This window comes from Onychostoma macrolepis, chromosome 01 (assembly GCF_012432095.1).
Source record: "Onychostoma macrolepis isolate SWU-2019 chromosome 01, ASM1243209v1, whole genome shotgun sequence".
In the NCBI taxonomy this organism is placed as follows: Eukaryota; Metazoa; Chordata; class Actinopteri; order Cypriniformes; family Cyprinidae; genus Onychostoma; species Onychostoma macrolepis.
The window spans coordinates 17,606,063-17,624,337 of record NC_081155.1 but is presented as its reverse complement, the minus strand read 5'-3'; the positions used below and the strand labels follow the sequence as shown (position 1 = coordinate 17,624,337).

Genomic DNA, 18,275 nt, shown 5'->3' with positions numbered 1-18,275 from the left:
GTTTAGACTATCAGTGTTATTTCAGTACCATTGATATTGTAGTTATATATTTTGAATTATATTTTATTTTTATATTTTCCGTTTTCATTTTCATTTTAGTAAATGTTTTGGTAATTTTGTTGTGTGCATTTATTTATTTATTTAATATTTCTATATAGTTTTATTAAAATTTTATTACATTTTATTTTGTATCTTTGATATACTATTTTATATATTAAGATATATTATTTTTTCTATTGGCTGTTAATTTTGGTTCGTATTCATTATATATATATATATATATATATATATATATGTATGTGTGTGTGTGTGTGTATGTGTATATATATATATATATATATATATATATATATATAAGTTGACAAAAACTATGTCTGACTATATCTATAGTGTTTTTAAGTTTCAGTTTTAGTTTTATTTTATTTATTTTAGTAGGCTACTTCAACTTAACAAACAGAAATTAGAAATTTTGCCTTGTCAACTAGCTGAAATAAAATAAATAAATATAATAATAAATACAAAGTAAAGCTTTATTTTTTTTTCTTCAGTTAATGATTATTTTATTTCAAGTTACATTTTTTTTTTTTCTGTTTTAGTCTTAGTTCTTGGTCCCACTTTATATTAGGTGGACTTAACTGTAGAAAAAAAAAAAAAATTACCAGCTTCAGCAGATTTTTGAGTTTGCTCAACTTATTTTTGTGGGAGATTCTCACATTTTTGTTGTATAAACTTAGAACGACAAGTTGAGAGAACTCACAAATCTGCTGAAGCTGGTTGCCTTAAAATTTTAAGTTGGCTCAACTTTTTTTTTTTTACAAGGTGTACTATGTACTTACATTTAAATTAATAATTCGGTACAAAGCACTTATTGTGTACATACATGGTTTTACATTGTACTTACATTTTTAAAAAATACCTATATGTAGTTACATCTGTAATTAATCTCTGTAATTACATTTATAATTACACTGTTGACCCATCACTTACACTTTAACCCACCCTTAAACCTACCCGTACCACTTAACCTGTCCCTAACCTTACCCGTATCCCACCGCAATAGCAGCAAAAGTGTTTTGCACTACAATATGAACACAATAAGTACACTGTACTGATGTAAGTACATAGTAGTTAAGGCCACCTAATATAAAGTGTGACCTAGTTCTTAGTTAACTTTAACATCCATTATGAGAATGACACGGTTGGATGATTTATAACCAGACTGGCCTTGGTTGGAGTATAAAACACAATAGTGAAGGCAAGGCACTGTCAGTTTTGTGCAGGATTTAGCTACATGTTTAGTGTTATGAAGAAACATTCTGTCCATTGTTGGCCAGTTAATGCCATTCTTTCCTCACAAAACCCAACAGTGTATATTCAGCAGACAATCTCTTGCGAGACGTGTGCTTGCAGTCTCGCTCGTCTCAAACAGAGAAGCATTGTGTCTCGATAATTCGCCAGCCACCCCCTGCTCAGGGTCAATGACACCTAATGCACTCGGACTGTATACACAACTATATCTTGTTTTATGAAACACACACAGAACAGTAAATAACTGTTGTGACAGACGCACATGTGCCCAGGCACATTTGTCCGAAACCACCGTTGTTCTCTTACAACTGGTACAGTTGTGCATTTCCCTTCCCCCTTATTTGCTGTCAGCAAGGTTAGTGAAATACTTTGTACACAGTTCTGGAAGATGTCCTGGATAACATGAGCTATGGAACATATTAGTTTTAACTTTATTACTTAACTTTATTATTACAGATAAGTATTATAATTGTATTTATATTGTGAATTAAAAGTTTGTCAAGGCTAAGTAATTAAAAAAATTCTGAATATATACTGTTAAAACAGCAGCTGTGGTTGTCAGAATTTCAGCAACATTTTTTAATGTTTTACAGATTTAACTTAACAAAAAACAATAAAATAAAAATAAATAAAAACATGTATTCTATTTAAAAAACAAAAGGTTAATATACCAAATTACTTAAGTTTTTACCTTTATACTGACAACCACTATATATGAATGAATTAATATATTTTTTATTTTTATGTTAATTCATATATTTTTTGTCATTTTAGGAAAACTTCAGTAAAGCTGTATAGTTATGCCACAAGGGTGTTAGCTGGTGAAAATTTGTCATTTTCTTTTCTGTGACAAAATTTTGTCATTTTACAGTAGTAATTTTTTATTTTGCACAAAACAGACAAACATCATTCCACATATTGTTGGTACTGTGGCCTGAATGTATTTTGATCGTATTTATATTTGCCTTTAAAAATCAATTCAAATGAGTAATTTGAAAACCTACAATGTCCCACAAATGTTGCAGTTTGATCTTTTGTTTTACAGCAAAATATCAAACTATTTTGAGAATATGTAAAGAAAGCCTATGAGGTTGATTTTCACAACATTTCTTATATATATATATGGAGTGTAGTCCATATATATATATATATATATATATATATATATATATATATATATATATATATAATTTACATTTAAAAGTTCTACACTGTTAACCGATTGTAACCATAGTACAATGTTGTGAAAATGTGGGGGAAGGAGAAAAAAAAACATTTTATTCTTTCTGGAAATACATAACATTTATAATTGTTTAGCACTGTTTGCATCTGGTTTAATAACTTTACCCTGGTACATCCCATCTTGCTATATTTGGCTTTTCCTCAGACGACTTTTTTCATTTTCTTATACATTCCTCTGAATTTTATTGGCTACTTTATCAAAGGAACTAGCTGGTAGCCCTCAGCCTTCTATGGAATAGCCAGTACCTGAGACTTTTGCCTGCCTCCAGATTACGTCAACATTTAATTAAGTCCAAATGTTCACAGAATTCCACTCTCTGATGTGAGACAGATTGTTAATCACAGTGTTTGACTTGCCTCCTACAGCACCAGGTCTAGACATGTTAGGCAGCAGTCAGAAAATGCTGCACTTCCACTAATGTCCACTTTTTTTTTTTTTTTGTATTTTGCTTGACGAAATGTCATATCTGCGCCCCCAACTGCTACACTTCACTGCTAGTTTGCAAAGGAAACTTCTCGAGTGTAGTCCATTTCATGGCTTAAGATTGATATGCCTGAGAAGATTTCTTTTAAGGCTTTTCCATCTTATGTCTATCATAAAGTTCTCGTGAATACTGCATTACAAGATATCTCCCAGTCTCACTGATCTTTGAAGGTGATATCGTCCATTTCTTGTAATAATTTGCTGAGTGTATTCAATGGAGCAATTTTCATCTCTTATGGCAAAAATGTTTATATTTAAACATTTTATCTGTGTGTTCACTGGAATGTATTGTTTTCTCTCCCTAGATTTGTGCGGTGTGTTTGGAGGAATTCAAGCAGAAAGATGAGTTGGGAATCTGCCCTTGTAAACATGCCTTTCACAGAAAGTGAGTACCCTGGCATATGTTGTTTTCTAAAAACAGGAACATTTCTGCACCGCTAGCAGCCCACACCAACCAATTTTTGCTGTCTGTTTGTTTGAGTGACCCAGCTGGGCCAAAAATAACATCGGAGTTTGAGGTTGGAGCACCTGTTTGATGAACAGTGGCAGATAGGTAGTTTTGGACGCTTAAAAAACTGATTGTTTTAGAAATCCCGATTCTGCTAGTGGCATAGATTACGTAAAGTGCACACTTAAAACCTTAAATTAAATGCATGGGTTACATGGGTTCTTCTGCCATTGATCTTGTTGAAATGTGTCTGACTCACCCATCTTCTCCTTCACCACTTTGTGAAACATTTGCACGGGGCTGTATGTCAGAGTAAATGCCAAAATAAATGTCAGAGCAATGCTTGGACACTTATCAGAGGGGTGGGGAGCTCTCTGTTCTTTTTAAACATTTCAACATTGTAGTTTGCTTCAATGGGAAACCAGCCAATCTTTATAGTTTAAATGGGTCACTGAAGTGAAGTCAAATATTAAATGGTAAACTGGTAAAATGATAGTAGTTAATTATTTGTGACCCTGGACCACAAAACCAGTCATAAGTGTACATTTTTTGAAATGGAGATTTATACATCATCTGAAAGCTGAATAAACAAGCTTTGTTAGGATTGGACAATATTTGGCCGAGATACAACTATTTGAAAATCTGGAATCTGAGGGTGCAAAAAAAAAAAATCAAAATATTGAGAAAATCGCTTTTAAAGTTGTCCAAATGAAGCTCTAAGCAATGCATATTACTAATCAGAAATTACATTTTGATATATTTACGGTAGGAAATTTACAAAATATCTTCATGGAACATGATCTTTATTTAATATCCTGATAATTTTTGGCATAAAAGAAAAATCTATAATTTTGACCCATGCAATATATTTTTGGCTATTGCTACAAATGTACCCTAGCGAATGGAGACTGTTTTTGTGGTCCAGGGTCACATTTAATGAATACATTTTTATTTCTATATAATTTTTTGTTATTTTAGAATCAATGCAGTATGGCCACAATGTGTGCTATAAAATTAGGCCCCAAATAAACTACATGAAAATATAATATAATGTGACACGGAATCACTTGACACATATCATTTGCATGTCACGCTCTATGATATATGAGCTGCAGGACAGTCCCTTGAAAAATCCCCCTAAAATTCCTCTCAGTGACTTTCATCCCATGATACTTTAAAGGAGTTAAAATGATACTTAAACTTGAATATAGTGGACTGTTATTGAAATACAGAGAGGTTTTTCTCAATTAGCATGAGTCAATTGTGAAAGAAAAATATTATTAAAACTGTAAATACAGAAGTTTTTCTTAATCAGTTTGAATAAATTGTGAAATAATATATAATAATTATAAAAATGATGAAATGGATAAAATATTATTGTTATTAATACTATTGTTGTTGTTGTTTTAATGCATATTGATTATAATGGGCTGCTATTAAAATACAGGGAATTTTAAGAGGTTTTTTTTTTGTGAAATAAAAATATTATTAAAACTATAAATCATTTTAAAATGATAAAATTCCTAAAAAGAACCCTATAACTGCTCCTACATCCCAACTGTGCAAGTGGTTAAATGGGGACTTCTGTATCATAGATCTATTTGTGTACCTGATGGGACCAACACGGCCTAAAATAGAACGGTGCTTACAGTGAATTATTCATAAGTGCAGAGATGGCAACATCTCACTCAAACTAACCCGAGATTCAGTCTCACATTCCACATGGGCTTCCTGCGAGGAGAAGACACACAGCCAGCCCTGAGACATCACATGAGATCACTTTAGACTTGCTGTCAGGAGCATTATTGGTAGTTTGGGTTAGCGGAATTTCTTTGTAGTGGGACATGGGAATTTTGGGAAGATTATTATCTAGTTGGTCTTTCATCTTCTAAATTCCCTTTGTATCTCTCTCAGGTGCCTTATTAAATGGCTGGAGGTGAGGAAAGTATGCCCGCTGTGCAACATGCCGGTCTTGCAGCTGGCGCAGCAGCAGAGCATGTCCGAATCTGTGCCCCCAATGCAGCAGCCTCTGCCCGGAGTGGAGAACCTGGTGTAGCTCCTCCTGTTTCTCCTAAAAATGTGACCACCACTACCTTCACACTCCCTCCTGTACAGGTACACGCTCCTATCCAAGGACAGAGCGCAGGATTTGTGCCCGGAGCCACGGTGACCTATGTCCTGCCTTGGTGGCTTTACAAAGGATTTTTTTTCCAAATTACAATAATAGATGAATTACTCAGTCTGTCTTATTTGGGTTTAGCTTTTTTTTTCCTATGGGATAATGAAGAAGAATTGAGTTTACTTGGCCAAGCCATGATTAAAGTAACCGTTCCACACCAAAGCACTTTTTTAAAGACACCAGTGAGAGGCAAATAAAAGACAAGGACTAAAAAAAATTACATTAAAAATACATTAGAAAAACAGAAACTACTTTTTTTAACTAAAATTTTTTTTTTTTAACAAGCACTTTACACAAAACTCAAACCTAGTTGCTTGTGATAGTAGCAAGATCTTCTTTTATATTTTATGATTTCAAACTTTTTTAGAGCCACAGAGCAAACCATTGGTTTTATTTTCATTAGAGAGGGTTACGTTTATACTGTATATTAAAGGGATAGCAGCTCTCCAGTGTGTATATGTTTGTTTGTGTTTATGTATTGACGGTCAGTATCAATAGATACGGTTCGCAGTGACCTTTAGCTAGTGGCCAAAACAAATGTGAATGCAGAGTTTGTCTTATTAAGGTCAGGATGTGACCTAGCATTAATTGATCTGTGGACGTCTTTATATTAACTGAGGGCTGTGTTAAATACACACACACAGGCACACACGTCAGTACATTTGAATTCAAGGCCGTATTCGATAAGAATTTGAACATAACCAAAAAGGCTAAAGCAAAAGCAAAAAAAAAAAAACACCAGTGGTCTGATACACATCACTGTCACACAAACTTTAAACAAATAAACAAAAAATTATGTATATATATATATATATATATATATATATATATATATACACACTGTAAAAAGTGATGTTGACTTAACTTTAAAAAATTGAGGAAACCCGTTGCCTTAAAATTTTTAAGTAAATGATAATTAAAAAAATAAGTTAATTGAATTGTCAAGCTCACTTAACTTTTTTTATTTTTTTATTATTATGTACTTATTAATTTTAAGGCAACGGGTTTCCTCAATTTTTTTAAGTTAAGTCAACTTTTACTTTTTACAGTGTACATTGAATTTTTAGATGCAAATCCTATTATGCCAGCCCACACTTACTGCTCTAAAGTCTAAAGTCTTCATAGTTAAAGTATTAGTCAGTTTCTGGCTTTATTTTTCCCATCCACAGAGAGTCTTTTTTTTCAGTTTTGCAGATGTGTTATAGAACTAATGGAAATAGTTGCAAATTAAATGAGGGGTTTTAACCCAATTTAAACTGAACAAAATGTCCCTTTATGCCCCAGGTACTGTTGAGATGTATTATATTTCCTTAGTTATTACATATCACACACGAAGCTGTGGCTCTATGTGTGTGTGTGTGTGTGTGTGTGTGTGTGTGTGTTCGTACTGGCTCTCATATTGTGCTGCATAGCTTTCTGAAAATATACTTGGCATAAAGCCCCAGATCTGTCTCTGAGAAATATTAATAAATGAAATGCCTCTCTAGTGAGTCAAATCAAACTAGACAGGCTACAGAAACAAACTGAGATTTGACCTGAAGTTGCATACACAATCTAGTCTAGTATCATTCCAGCATCTTTCAGTGAATCAGTCCAGCACAACACAGAATCCTCAGCCATTAAGATCAATGACCAGCAGGTGGATTCAGTCAGCAGGAAAGGCCGTTCTTTATTCTCTGTAATATAATAGAAGCTCTGGCTCTTTCCTGCTCTATTATACCGCTATTTTGCAGGGTCATCCCAGCAACCTGCCATAGGGTCCGACTGGGTCTCTGAGCCCTCCATGTTAAGCCACTCTAGAAGGGAAGTATGTATGATATTATGTATATGGGCTGGCCACAACACCACAAATGATGCCAGATGTGAAAACTTTATTTTGATGCCAAGCAGAATTATCTGACGCAAGTAATGTTTTATCTAAACCCAAACTAAATCAGCACCGGTTTGGTTTAAAGTGCTGATTAAATGGTTTACTACCCATCCATTGCCAAGCAAACTGCCCACTACATTCTGCAATGTATCTTCGTGTTTTTGAAAGGCTAGATACAGATTGTGAATTAAGTTGAGTTTATTTAATTTTAATTTATTTTAATTGTTTCATTTGCATATGCTGAGTGTATGAAGAAATGAAAAGACATTTCTTTTGGCTTTTTTTGTTTGGTTTTCTCTGGTACTGTCTTAACAAAATGTAAAACACTGAGGGTTTCCTTTAGACTTGTAATATCGTATCATGGACAAATATTGTTGAGTCCTTAATTAGGATCTCTCCTTCATCTCTGTGGCGTTTGTAACACAGCAGGTCTTAAAGAGTCACTCTGATCACGAATGTATGCATATAGAGAGCTGTGGTTCAACTGTGTCAATATAATGTGAAAGTAGTTGATTGTGTCTAAAATCAAGAATTACATTACTGCACTTTTTCATATTCTTCTGTTTTGGTGCCTCTCCATTGAGGCAGAACTGAAATGGGGCAAAAAAAAAAAAAAAAAAGTTATTTATTGTGTGCTTATGTTTAAAACCCGTAACATTTCAGTAGTACTAACAGCTCTACGTTAGTGCTAATGCAGATTAAGGCTTTGTGGAGATTGTTAAAAGCTATTACAAAATTCACAATCAGTTTGAAAACATATCTAGAAAACTGGAGGTCAAATTAGCGTGTTTATACTGGAGTGATAGGTTCCATTTTTGCTCAATATATTCAAACTATTGTTTTCTACTGATCATTACTGCGAGTGCCATATCTGGTTGACCAGTTGTATTTTGAAAAGGCAAAATTACGATTTCAGTTGCAACTTTGCAACTTCTGTTTGTTCCTAACAGGCTTTTTAGACTAGATAAAGATTTTATTGTTGGAAAAAAAGGCTGTTGGGAATATATTGGCAGTATTATTCTGTTGTAAAGCAGTCGTTTCATAGAATGTGGTCAAGAGTCACTAAGGCACATGACGTAATTCAAACATTTTTATCATTTCTATCAAAACTGAACTGCCAATGTTTCAACTATCCATGACAATTAGACATTTCAATATCCTCATACCACTCTTTTGCCTCATTCTAAGATAACCTAATCTTGCTCCACCCCTGACTATTGTGACCTCACAGATGTAAACATGAGCCCCACCCCTTCTTACCACAGTCTTGTTTTAACACTGCTAATGTTTGTGAATCTCACAAACATGTTTGTAAAAGTAAGAATTCTGCAGCAGAATATTTTCTGTACAGTATTTGTAAACTATATTTTTGTATATTTAATCAACATTTTGAGGAAAATTAAAAAAAAAAAAACTGCAAAGATGCTTTTTTTTTTCTTTTGCTAATTTTGTGTTATATTCATTAAAATATGTTGCATGTGACTGACTTGAATTGTAAATAAAGTTGCCAAGTTTTTGAAATATAGAATATTTGTTGTCATTCTTAAAACTGAAAAAAAGAGAAACCTTCAAGAGCAGCATTACAATATATAGGAGGATAGTAGATAGTTTATAGTAGGAGAGCAGTTCCTGCATTTGGATAAAAAAAAAACTTTTACACTTTTATTGATTAGTGATAGACACAAATGTCTGATATATTTAGAAATATTTTATATACATTAATAAACCAAATAATTTGACTTGCCATGTAGAAAAATTCACTTTGACCGGGGGGAAAAAAGTGTTTAGCCCAGATATCACACATACGTCTGCAAGATGTCTGTTAAAGATCACTTGATCTGGAAGCATTTTCTGTGTACAAACATCTGACAGACGTCTGTAAGATGCCAGTTTTACATACATTCTAAATCATAAACATCTTAAAGACATCTAATAGATGTCTATTTGACATTTAATAGGAAACGTCCTACAGACGTATTGTAGATGAGCAAACACACACACACAAAAAAAAATGTCTTGCTGAAGTAAAATATACGTCTCCATGATGTACGTGTGCCATCAGGGAGCATGTTTATCACTTTTCTTGCACTTATTTTAATCACAGGAAGCTTTATGGGCTCTTTAAGTAGGCATCACATCTTGCTTCACTTCTACAATGTTTTCCCCCTTTGGACAGTTTGCATGCATTAATTTGGGACCGATTTAAATTTTTGACTTTTAATTAAAATTATGACTCATTTGAATTGTGACTCATTTCTTTCAAGAATCTACTTGAGTGGAGTATTTTGGCAGGAATTTATTTCAGCGCTACACACTCTCTGAAGACGATCCTTTTGTAATGATGAATTTCACCACACGTAAGGTCTCAGACCCGATCTCATGAAAGTGCGTATAAATTGTACACCAAATAAAAATGAAAACTCGTGGTATTGATGCGCAAAAATGGACTTTGGCGTGTATATGCTACGCGATGGGTAGGATTCGGGTTGTGGGGTAGATGTCATATGTACGCGAAAACAATGTACCATATGCACGCCAAACACGTTCGTACCATATATACGCCAACGTCCATTTTTTCGTATCAATACCACGGGTTTTCGTTTTTATTTGGCGTACTATTTATACGCATTTTCATGGTACCGGGCTCTCAGATCTGTCTCTATATAAATGATGTGTGCATCTCCCATCTTCAGTGCTATTTGAAAAATTCTCAGCAACTTCTCATGTCGTGTTTTCGTTTGCTCTGCGATACACAAAAGAAGGTCAAGGATATGCATTCTGCAAACATCTGGTAATTTTCTGCATACGCAAGCTTTATGTAGTACCTGCTCATTCTCTACGTTTAATAGGGTGGTAAGAAAATAATTAAAATAGATTGTCGCTTGATTACTCGTATTCCCAACCCCGAAACAGGCCTACTCCTTACCCCCATTTTAATCTGAAAATGTAAACATCTAGTTACCAAATCGAGTTCACTCTTTATCCGAAAGGCCAGTAACCCTTTACTCTTTACATATTTACTCTGTCCTCCAGCCTACTGACCCAGTAACGTGCTTATCAAACACAACACAATTCTCTGGTGATAAGCCGACATGAGAGAAAGAGCTTTTCTTGTATTGTACACAAATAAATACAGCTATCCATTTCTTCTCTAAGATAAAATTGCTCCTGAAAACTCTTGTATTTGTATCACACACAACAACTTCCACAGGCACTAAATTACGCCTGATGTGAGTGATAAAACAATGTTTACACATAAACAGTTATGTATATACTTGTGTAACTAAAAACCTTGAATCATTTACTAAAGCAATTCGAAGAGACGCACTGAAATGCACAAGCCACGTTATTTCTCGTTTGCTTACACGGTGCACTACTGACCTCTGGCGGACATGCTGTTTTTAGTGTTCATGAAATCAACTGTAGGCCCTATTGAAAGATAAAATCAACGTAAAATTAAAATGACTTACATTTTAACAACTAAAGACGTGTAAACAAAACAATGCACAATAAACAATGACCAGCCCTCGGCAAAAACACTTAGTGCACGGCAAAATGTGTTTTTAATAAGAAACATTTGCTGACAATGATTTGGTCCAAATATAATAAAAGCACCCTAATGAAGCTGCCTGAGGATGCACTTCACCCCCATTCCATTTTATTTAGCCTACATTTATACTTCTCACAGAGACAGCTGCGTGAAAAATCCATTTTACTAGTTTTGGTAATATTTTAGAATAATGGTCCGTTGTTAACAAGTAACTATGTAGAAAGTAATGGGTAGTACTAAATTAACACTGAACTTAATAGTACTAACTAATATGGAAGCAAGATTAACTAAGCAGTAAGTAATAGCACATTTACGACAAAGGTAGTTCCTTATTAGGTATTCAATAATTAGGCTACTAAATAAAAACATCCTCACTGAGAACTACTTGCAAGTTACAACTTAACCCCTCACTAATACTCAAGCGGGCTGACAAGGTAACACTTGAGTAGTTAGTGAGGGGTTAACATGTTTTTCACTTCAAAATAATAGTCCAGATCACTAGTAGTTCCTGTGGACTGACAAGGTAATTCTTAAGTATTTATTTGGGGGGATATATTCACAAGTTAGTTTCCACAAAGAATCCATTTGAAGTGCAAGCTTCTGAAGAAGACTGACTATGTTCAGAATGAAAAAGACAGTTTACTTTTTAGACATGTTACTGCCGTGAAAAATAATTGGTCGTTCCGGTAACACTTTATTTTCAAGGTGTCATAATACAGAGTAATTACCGCCGTTGTACTTATGTGAAATAAAATGTACTTACCATGTAACTAAGTTATGGAACAGCCTGTAATTATGTAGATGTAATAGGCAGCTACTGTTACACATATGTAACAGGCCGAGTCTGTTACACAGCTACTAGTACACTTAAGTACAATCTTGATGCACTTTATATTAAGTAGCTTATGCCTGTGTAATATTCTGTCATTTTAATGTAATTAGAAAGGTATTACATGTATTTAAGCTGTGCGCTGGTGGGTTAAATCAAACTAAGGTGCAGCTGGATAAGGTGGACAGTATAGATACACATGAAGTGCACTTAAGTACAATCTTGATACACTTTATTTTAAGTAGCTTATGTATGTGTGCTTACATTTATAATTACGCTGTATAAAGTCTGCAACACATATGTAACAATTTTTTTTGGTTACATAAGTAGCTGTGTAACCGACTCGGTCTGTTACATATGTGTAACAGTAGCTGCCTATTAAATCTACATAATTACAAACTGTAAGTACAGGCTGTTCCATAACTTAGTTACATGGTAAGTACAATGGCTACTACTAAGTACTTAACCAGGTAATAACTCTGTATTATGGACACCTTAAAATAAAATGTTACAGTTGTTCCTTATTAATTTGTCATATTTAGTAAGTAGTTCTAAATGAGGATATTTTTATTTTGTAGTTATTGAATACCTAATAAAGAACTACCTTTGTCCTAAATTTGCTATTACTTAATGCTTAGTTAATTTTGCTTCCATATTGTTTAAAGGTATTAAGTTGTGTTTTTTCTGTCTTAGGAGTGACTTTATTTACAAAGTGTTTGAAGCAAAAAAAAAAAAAAAAAATTTGTGCTTCAAGCTTTTTTGGTCTTTCCCATATATAATCTAAAGGAGTGCATGCAATACAAAGATCTCTTCACACAATATGAGTATATGTATCAGATTTTTATTATAACTCATAGAATATGCCTGGAACAAAATGGCATGAGATTTTGGAATGTAAACGATTCCATCACACATTTATACTCAACTTTTCGGAAACTGGGATAACCGGTCAAACAGACAATAAGGAATGTTAATAAGCAGGCCACAACAATACAACAAATGAAAAAGAAAAAGGAAAAAAAGGTCTGCAGTTGTTCCCACAAGCAAGAAAAGAGTTTAATCATGAACACTTTCCAATAAATATTAACTAACTTCAGGTGATGAATTGCCTTTTTGTGCAACGGCAGAGAATGTGCAGGGCATTCATTAAATAACGTCTATGCAATCTGTTGGTATAAAAAAAGCAACACAATTCAACTTATGTTGCCAGAAGATGTTTGAGGTAATGCATGAAAGCAGTTTAGACAGATGGGCATAAAATACAATCATTCAAATGAGAGCCAAGAGGTAATGACAAGCCAAGAAGTATCATGGCTAAATAACATCACGGCACAAAGCTGAACATTGGAAAAGCAATATATCGCAAAATCAAGTACTGAATGCCATATTCATGGATAGAGTAGCAGAAATAAATCAAATAAAACAGATAAATTAAAGGCATTTAGATGTATACATTGTTATATAATCATTCCAGGGCTGTGGAGTTTGAATATGGCTGTTAAGATTGTGAATGATGTTTCTATCTTACACCATGTCGAGGCTACAAAACGTAAATGAAACAAAAAGCTGATAATACTCCACCATTAATAAATCATCTGTTTGTAGATTCGTCTTTTCGACATACTTTTAACAATAGGTAATTGCTTTGATGGTTACAATTACAGCTACACATGAATTGTCACAACATCTGGCACCTAACAATAGCTAACACCACTATAACTGATTGTTTCAAGAAGTTCTGGTTAGTGGTACAAAAACAATGGTTATGCTTACGTTAAAGTTATATTTATCTTTCTGAGTGCTTCAGGTTTTCTGCTAAAGTGGCATTCTGTGATTGTTCCCTTTTTCTTCCTTCCCAAGTTACAATCAATTTCAATATCTGTCAGTTTATTATAATCTGTTCAGATGAATTCAGGTCCAGGTTTGGGTTGGTCACATAGTTCACAAACTCTTTTAGTCTATTTTTAGTCAAATAAAATGTAATATTCAAAGTGCTCAGTCCACACACTATTACCCGGCACATCGTCACTTTCACCACTTACTTTAAAGCGAATCAAGTCAAAATAAATAAACACATGATTGAAAGTTTTTACATGACCAAGCAATTATATTTATATAGCTATTTATTTTTATATTGCATGTTAATGCTGTGCATCAAATAAGACCACTGCGAGGGCTTCATAAAAAATAAATAAATAATAATAATAATAATTAAAAACAAAAAAATCACTAAAACTATTAAACGGACTGATCACGTGAGGCATGGAAAGCTGATAGTCTTCCGGTGCAAAGCTTAGGAAGAGAGGAATTGCACATGAATTATACGAAACCAACCATCACAGAGCACTGGAAGCGCTCTGATAAAAAAAAAGTGCATTACATATGTCAGATTCTTTAAAAAGGCTCGACATTAAACAAAATAGAACATCAACGGCTTAATACTAAACATTTGCAGTTACTTTTTTATCATAATAATGGTGCAACAGTTGCTCAGTCTAAAAATGAAAGGCAGCAAGCAGTAATCCAGAGCACTCAGATCTAATAATCTAATAACATCTACAGAAGAACAGTTGAAAAGGCAACATGATATATATATATAATGCTTTAGCACAAACATGCCATCATCATAGACATCTCTTTTATAGAAATAAATACTTGAAATAAACTGTACTCTGTTTTTAAATTATTTCCATCTCTATAGGACTCTGATACACATTCAATATAAAGCATCTATCATACACAGCATACTGCAAATTGAATACCTTTGAACTCTGAAAGTCATCTGGTCAGTACGGCCATCACACGGGGAAACCACTTGTGGGCGGATATCCGTTAAACGCTTCAGGTTATCTCTTTCTTTAGGTTGCTTTTCAAATATTTACACAGTTTGTAATTCCTTCCTATAGAAACAACATATACATACTTTTTTTTTTTTTTTTTTTTTAAGTCTTCAGAAGACAAGAGTGCCAGAAACACTCGAAAAGTCATGGTGTGGGGTTGTGGGTGGAGTAGGCTGCCCTCTTCCACATTTCTTTCTTGGAGATGGTTTTGCAGTTTCCATTCTGGTCCACATCGTCTCATTTTAAACAGCCATCCTAAAGTAAACTCAGGCAGTTCGTGTGAATACTCCTCTCATGCTAATTCAAGCCCCATAATGTATTTTAAGACAGGAAGTAGAACGTTGCACCATAGAAGTGCTCGCCTTGACTAAAGCACTTAGAGTAGAGAATTTGGATTGTGTGATTTCAGCTCAGAGACTGGCCAAGGGGAGCAGCAATGCCTGATGGGTAATGGTACAGCACTGAGAAAGGTCGAGACCAGTACTTGCATCGGTATTATTGCATCAGCACGTTTTTTTAAAAAGAAACTTGACGACAATGACATATTCTAGTTTCGCAGTTTCTAGTATTCTAACACATTTAAGTGCTTTATCACTCAAAGAGTAAACTTAGAGTAATACTCCAACAGAAAGCAAAACCTGACATGTCATACCATCTACTTAAAAATGCACCAAAAATATACCATAAATAACCTTTTTCCATTTAAAAACAAAAGAAAACGTTAACTCGCAATGCTGGCCTTGACAAAACGAGGCTATAAATATTGAATCATTTTTTCATTTTGTAGTCTGACATGGCCTAATATGGCAATTGTTAACTTATTTCATATTTCCAACAAAGCCAAACCCTAACCCACACATTTTAGAAGAGAAGTTCTTGTAGATTCTGTAAAGAACCTGATGTGGCAACTGTATATATTTGTTTTTATCCCTTCTATTCGATTGTGCAGGAGTGTACATTCAGAACTCAGAATCAGAATTCTCCATTCAGCACCGTCTACCTTTAGAACATGGAAAGTAGCTTCTGAATTCAACAGAGCAGATGGAGAAGTGATCCATTCAGTTGCACCAGCCCGAGTTCCACAGAACAGTAAGTGATGGAAGAGATGGAGACGTTGACATCTGAGGTGAAACTGAAGGGGTAACATTGGACTGACAGCACCATGAGCTTGTCTCTATCCCTCACTATTCGCCCTTAAATTCCTTTAGGTAAGTGCACACCTTGTAGGGTTTGACTTAACACCTAATGGCACATTGGGTATGACCAAAATTCAACCTTAAAAACTAAATTGTCGGAGCTATGAATGGCACATTATAGAGAAGGCATTGCAAATCTGTCTGGAACAAAAGATCCAGTGATGAGAAACAATCCCTTTCCAGAGTGACCCTGGTCATGGGAATACGGCTAAAGGACTGGAGGGTGTGACACAAACACAAACAGCTTGGCTTCTTCATTCGGTTTCAACTTGTGCTTAAGGACACAAGATAACTGCAAGTAATAGTAATTTCCATGGAGACATGGCTTCCCCCAAATATAGTCTCTGTAAACCATGTCTGAAGCTGGTGATTGTTATGTTATGTTGATATTTGTCCTAGTAATATGGCATCCAGTTCGAAGAGTGACGACTAATGAACGAATGCGTCTCTTTGCTGAGGATGGGGGGAAGCAATCGAGCTGATCACACAAACACACTCCCACATTACTAACTTACCCATGTGCATTTGAAATTTGTGCTGTTTGGATTTCACGTTGATTTTATGATTCAGGTCAATCTCGAATATGAGACTGCTCCCTCCTGCAGCTCTGTGCTCTGAAGAGAGACGTCATGTTCTCTGAGATCTTATTAAAAGTTTAGTGCATTTGGCAAGTAATTGGGTGACTGTTGGAACGGCATCCATGGCAAGGCATTATGCCTTCTCGTAGAGTTTGTTCATATTGTCTTTACAGACTCCTCTATTTGGTTGCGTCATGTCAAAACTAACAGATGTGCCCATCTTGGTGTGGTAGACTGGTGTTTAGAGTTCAAACTGAAGCGGAAGTGTTTGATTCTTCCTCGTTTCTTTGAGGAGAGAATGACTCGATCAGGTTGAAATATTCAGTGAACCTTTATGTGGCTCTGGCCTCAACACAGCAGAGTTAGCACAAGCCATCAGCCTTCACATGGAGGATTTTGGAGAAACCAGGTCTTTTTTTGAGTGCCTGAGAGGAGAAGACAGAAATGATATAAAGGAACAGGGGTTATATTTCTGTAAATATGTATATTTTATGTACAGTATTATGTTGGGTACATGTTGGGCACTAAGGAAAAAAAGGTCTGACTTGGTGAGACTTCAGGATTACATCAATTTCTGCTCTGGTGAAAAAAACAACAACATAAGTGTTGTTATTGTGAACTAAAACTTCAAAATAGTTTTTTTGTAACTGAAATATTGCTGAAATCCAAAAAAATATATTAAATGCTAAACTTAAGCCTATTTATTCTGGTTAATTAGCAAGGCAACATTTCTCATTTTCACTTTTTTCTATGTTTAAGTACTAAAATTACTAAAACAAAAACTGGAATATAAATGAAGCTAAATATAAATGTTATTTAAAAAAAAAAAAAAAAATACATATATATATATATATATAATACTGAATTCTATGTTTCAACCATAGTTGGCAATACAGAGACCAACATTCCATAGTATATCTTAAAATTCTAATTACAATTCTGCATTCTATTGCTACATCAATTCAAATCCAATTCAGAATCTGGAATTTAAAGGACGTATAACATTACTAATGACAAAAACTCCTGGCGAATTCTGTTTTAATTGACAATTTCAATCAACTTTTATGATAAATTCCTTGTTTGTTATTTATTCGTATAAGTATCTCTGTATACAAAATGGAAAAAATGCATGGCAATGCAGCATTAAAGTTACATAACCTGAGACTTTAAAATATCTCCTGGTAATCATAATCTACGCTTGTATTTCGATGGGATCAACTGATCCTGTGATGTGATTAAAGGGTATTTTGCTTTTTACAAAATGAAACAAACTTTCATCAGCAGAGCCACATGGAGGAGCCAAATCATAGATAATATAGAGATAATATAGAGCTGAACATTTGAGGACACTTTAAATTTGCTTCCACACTGATGGTGGAAATAAACCGTGGGCAGTTTCTGAACAAGTACTGTACAAAATATTTTTTGAGCCTCTTATGGAAATGATATATGATGAGCAATGCACTTTGTCATCTACAGCAGCGCATTTCAGCACAGCTTGTGTAAGACATCCTGCAAGTAACTTTAGCTTGAGTTTTCACGTGGGTGGGTGTAACCCCACTTCCACTTCCTCTCCCAGCTTATCTAGAGTCAGAACAGAGAAGAGGCAGCTTCCTGCGTCCTCAAAGAAAGAAAATGGATGAGATGAATCACATGCATTTGACTCATGGCTCCTCAACACGGCAGCTGTGAGAGGTTCTTCTGCTTTCACTTACTCATCTTTATCGCTGTCTCAGACACAGGAAACCCCA

At 34.5% G+C, this 18,275-nt stretch overlaps 2 protein-coding genes across 6 annotated transcripts in view; one reads left to right on the top strand and one right to left on the bottom strand.

The window, feature by feature from the left end:
- Positions 1-5,960, top strand: part of rnf24 (ring finger protein 24) — a 36,782-nt gene extending 30,822 nt beyond the window's left edge. For both annotated transcript variants that reach the window (XM_058754154.1, XM_058754082.1), the window contains 2 exons: positions 3,340-3,419; positions 5,397-5,960. In XM_058754154.1, the coding sequence (XP_058610137.1) occupies positions 3,340-3,419; positions 5,397-5,538 (222 nt within the window). In that variant the 3' untranslated portion in view covers positions 5,539-5,960. The remainder of the gene's footprint in view (positions 1-3,339; positions 3,420-5,396) is intronic.
- Positions 5,961-12,716: 6,756 nt separating this feature from the next.
- fbxo41 (F-box protein 41) overlaps positions 12,717-18,275 on the bottom strand; it is a 49,978-nt gene continuing 44,419 nt past the window's right edge. For all 4 annotated transcript variants that reach the window (XM_058786953.1, XM_058786963.1, XM_058786980.1 and 1 more), the window contains one exon: positions 12,717-16,949. In XM_058786953.1, coding sequence (XP_058642936.1) covers positions 16,887-16,949 — 63 coding nt within the window. In that variant the 3' untranslated portion in view covers positions 12,717-16,886. The remainder of the gene's footprint in view (positions 16,950-18,275) is intronic.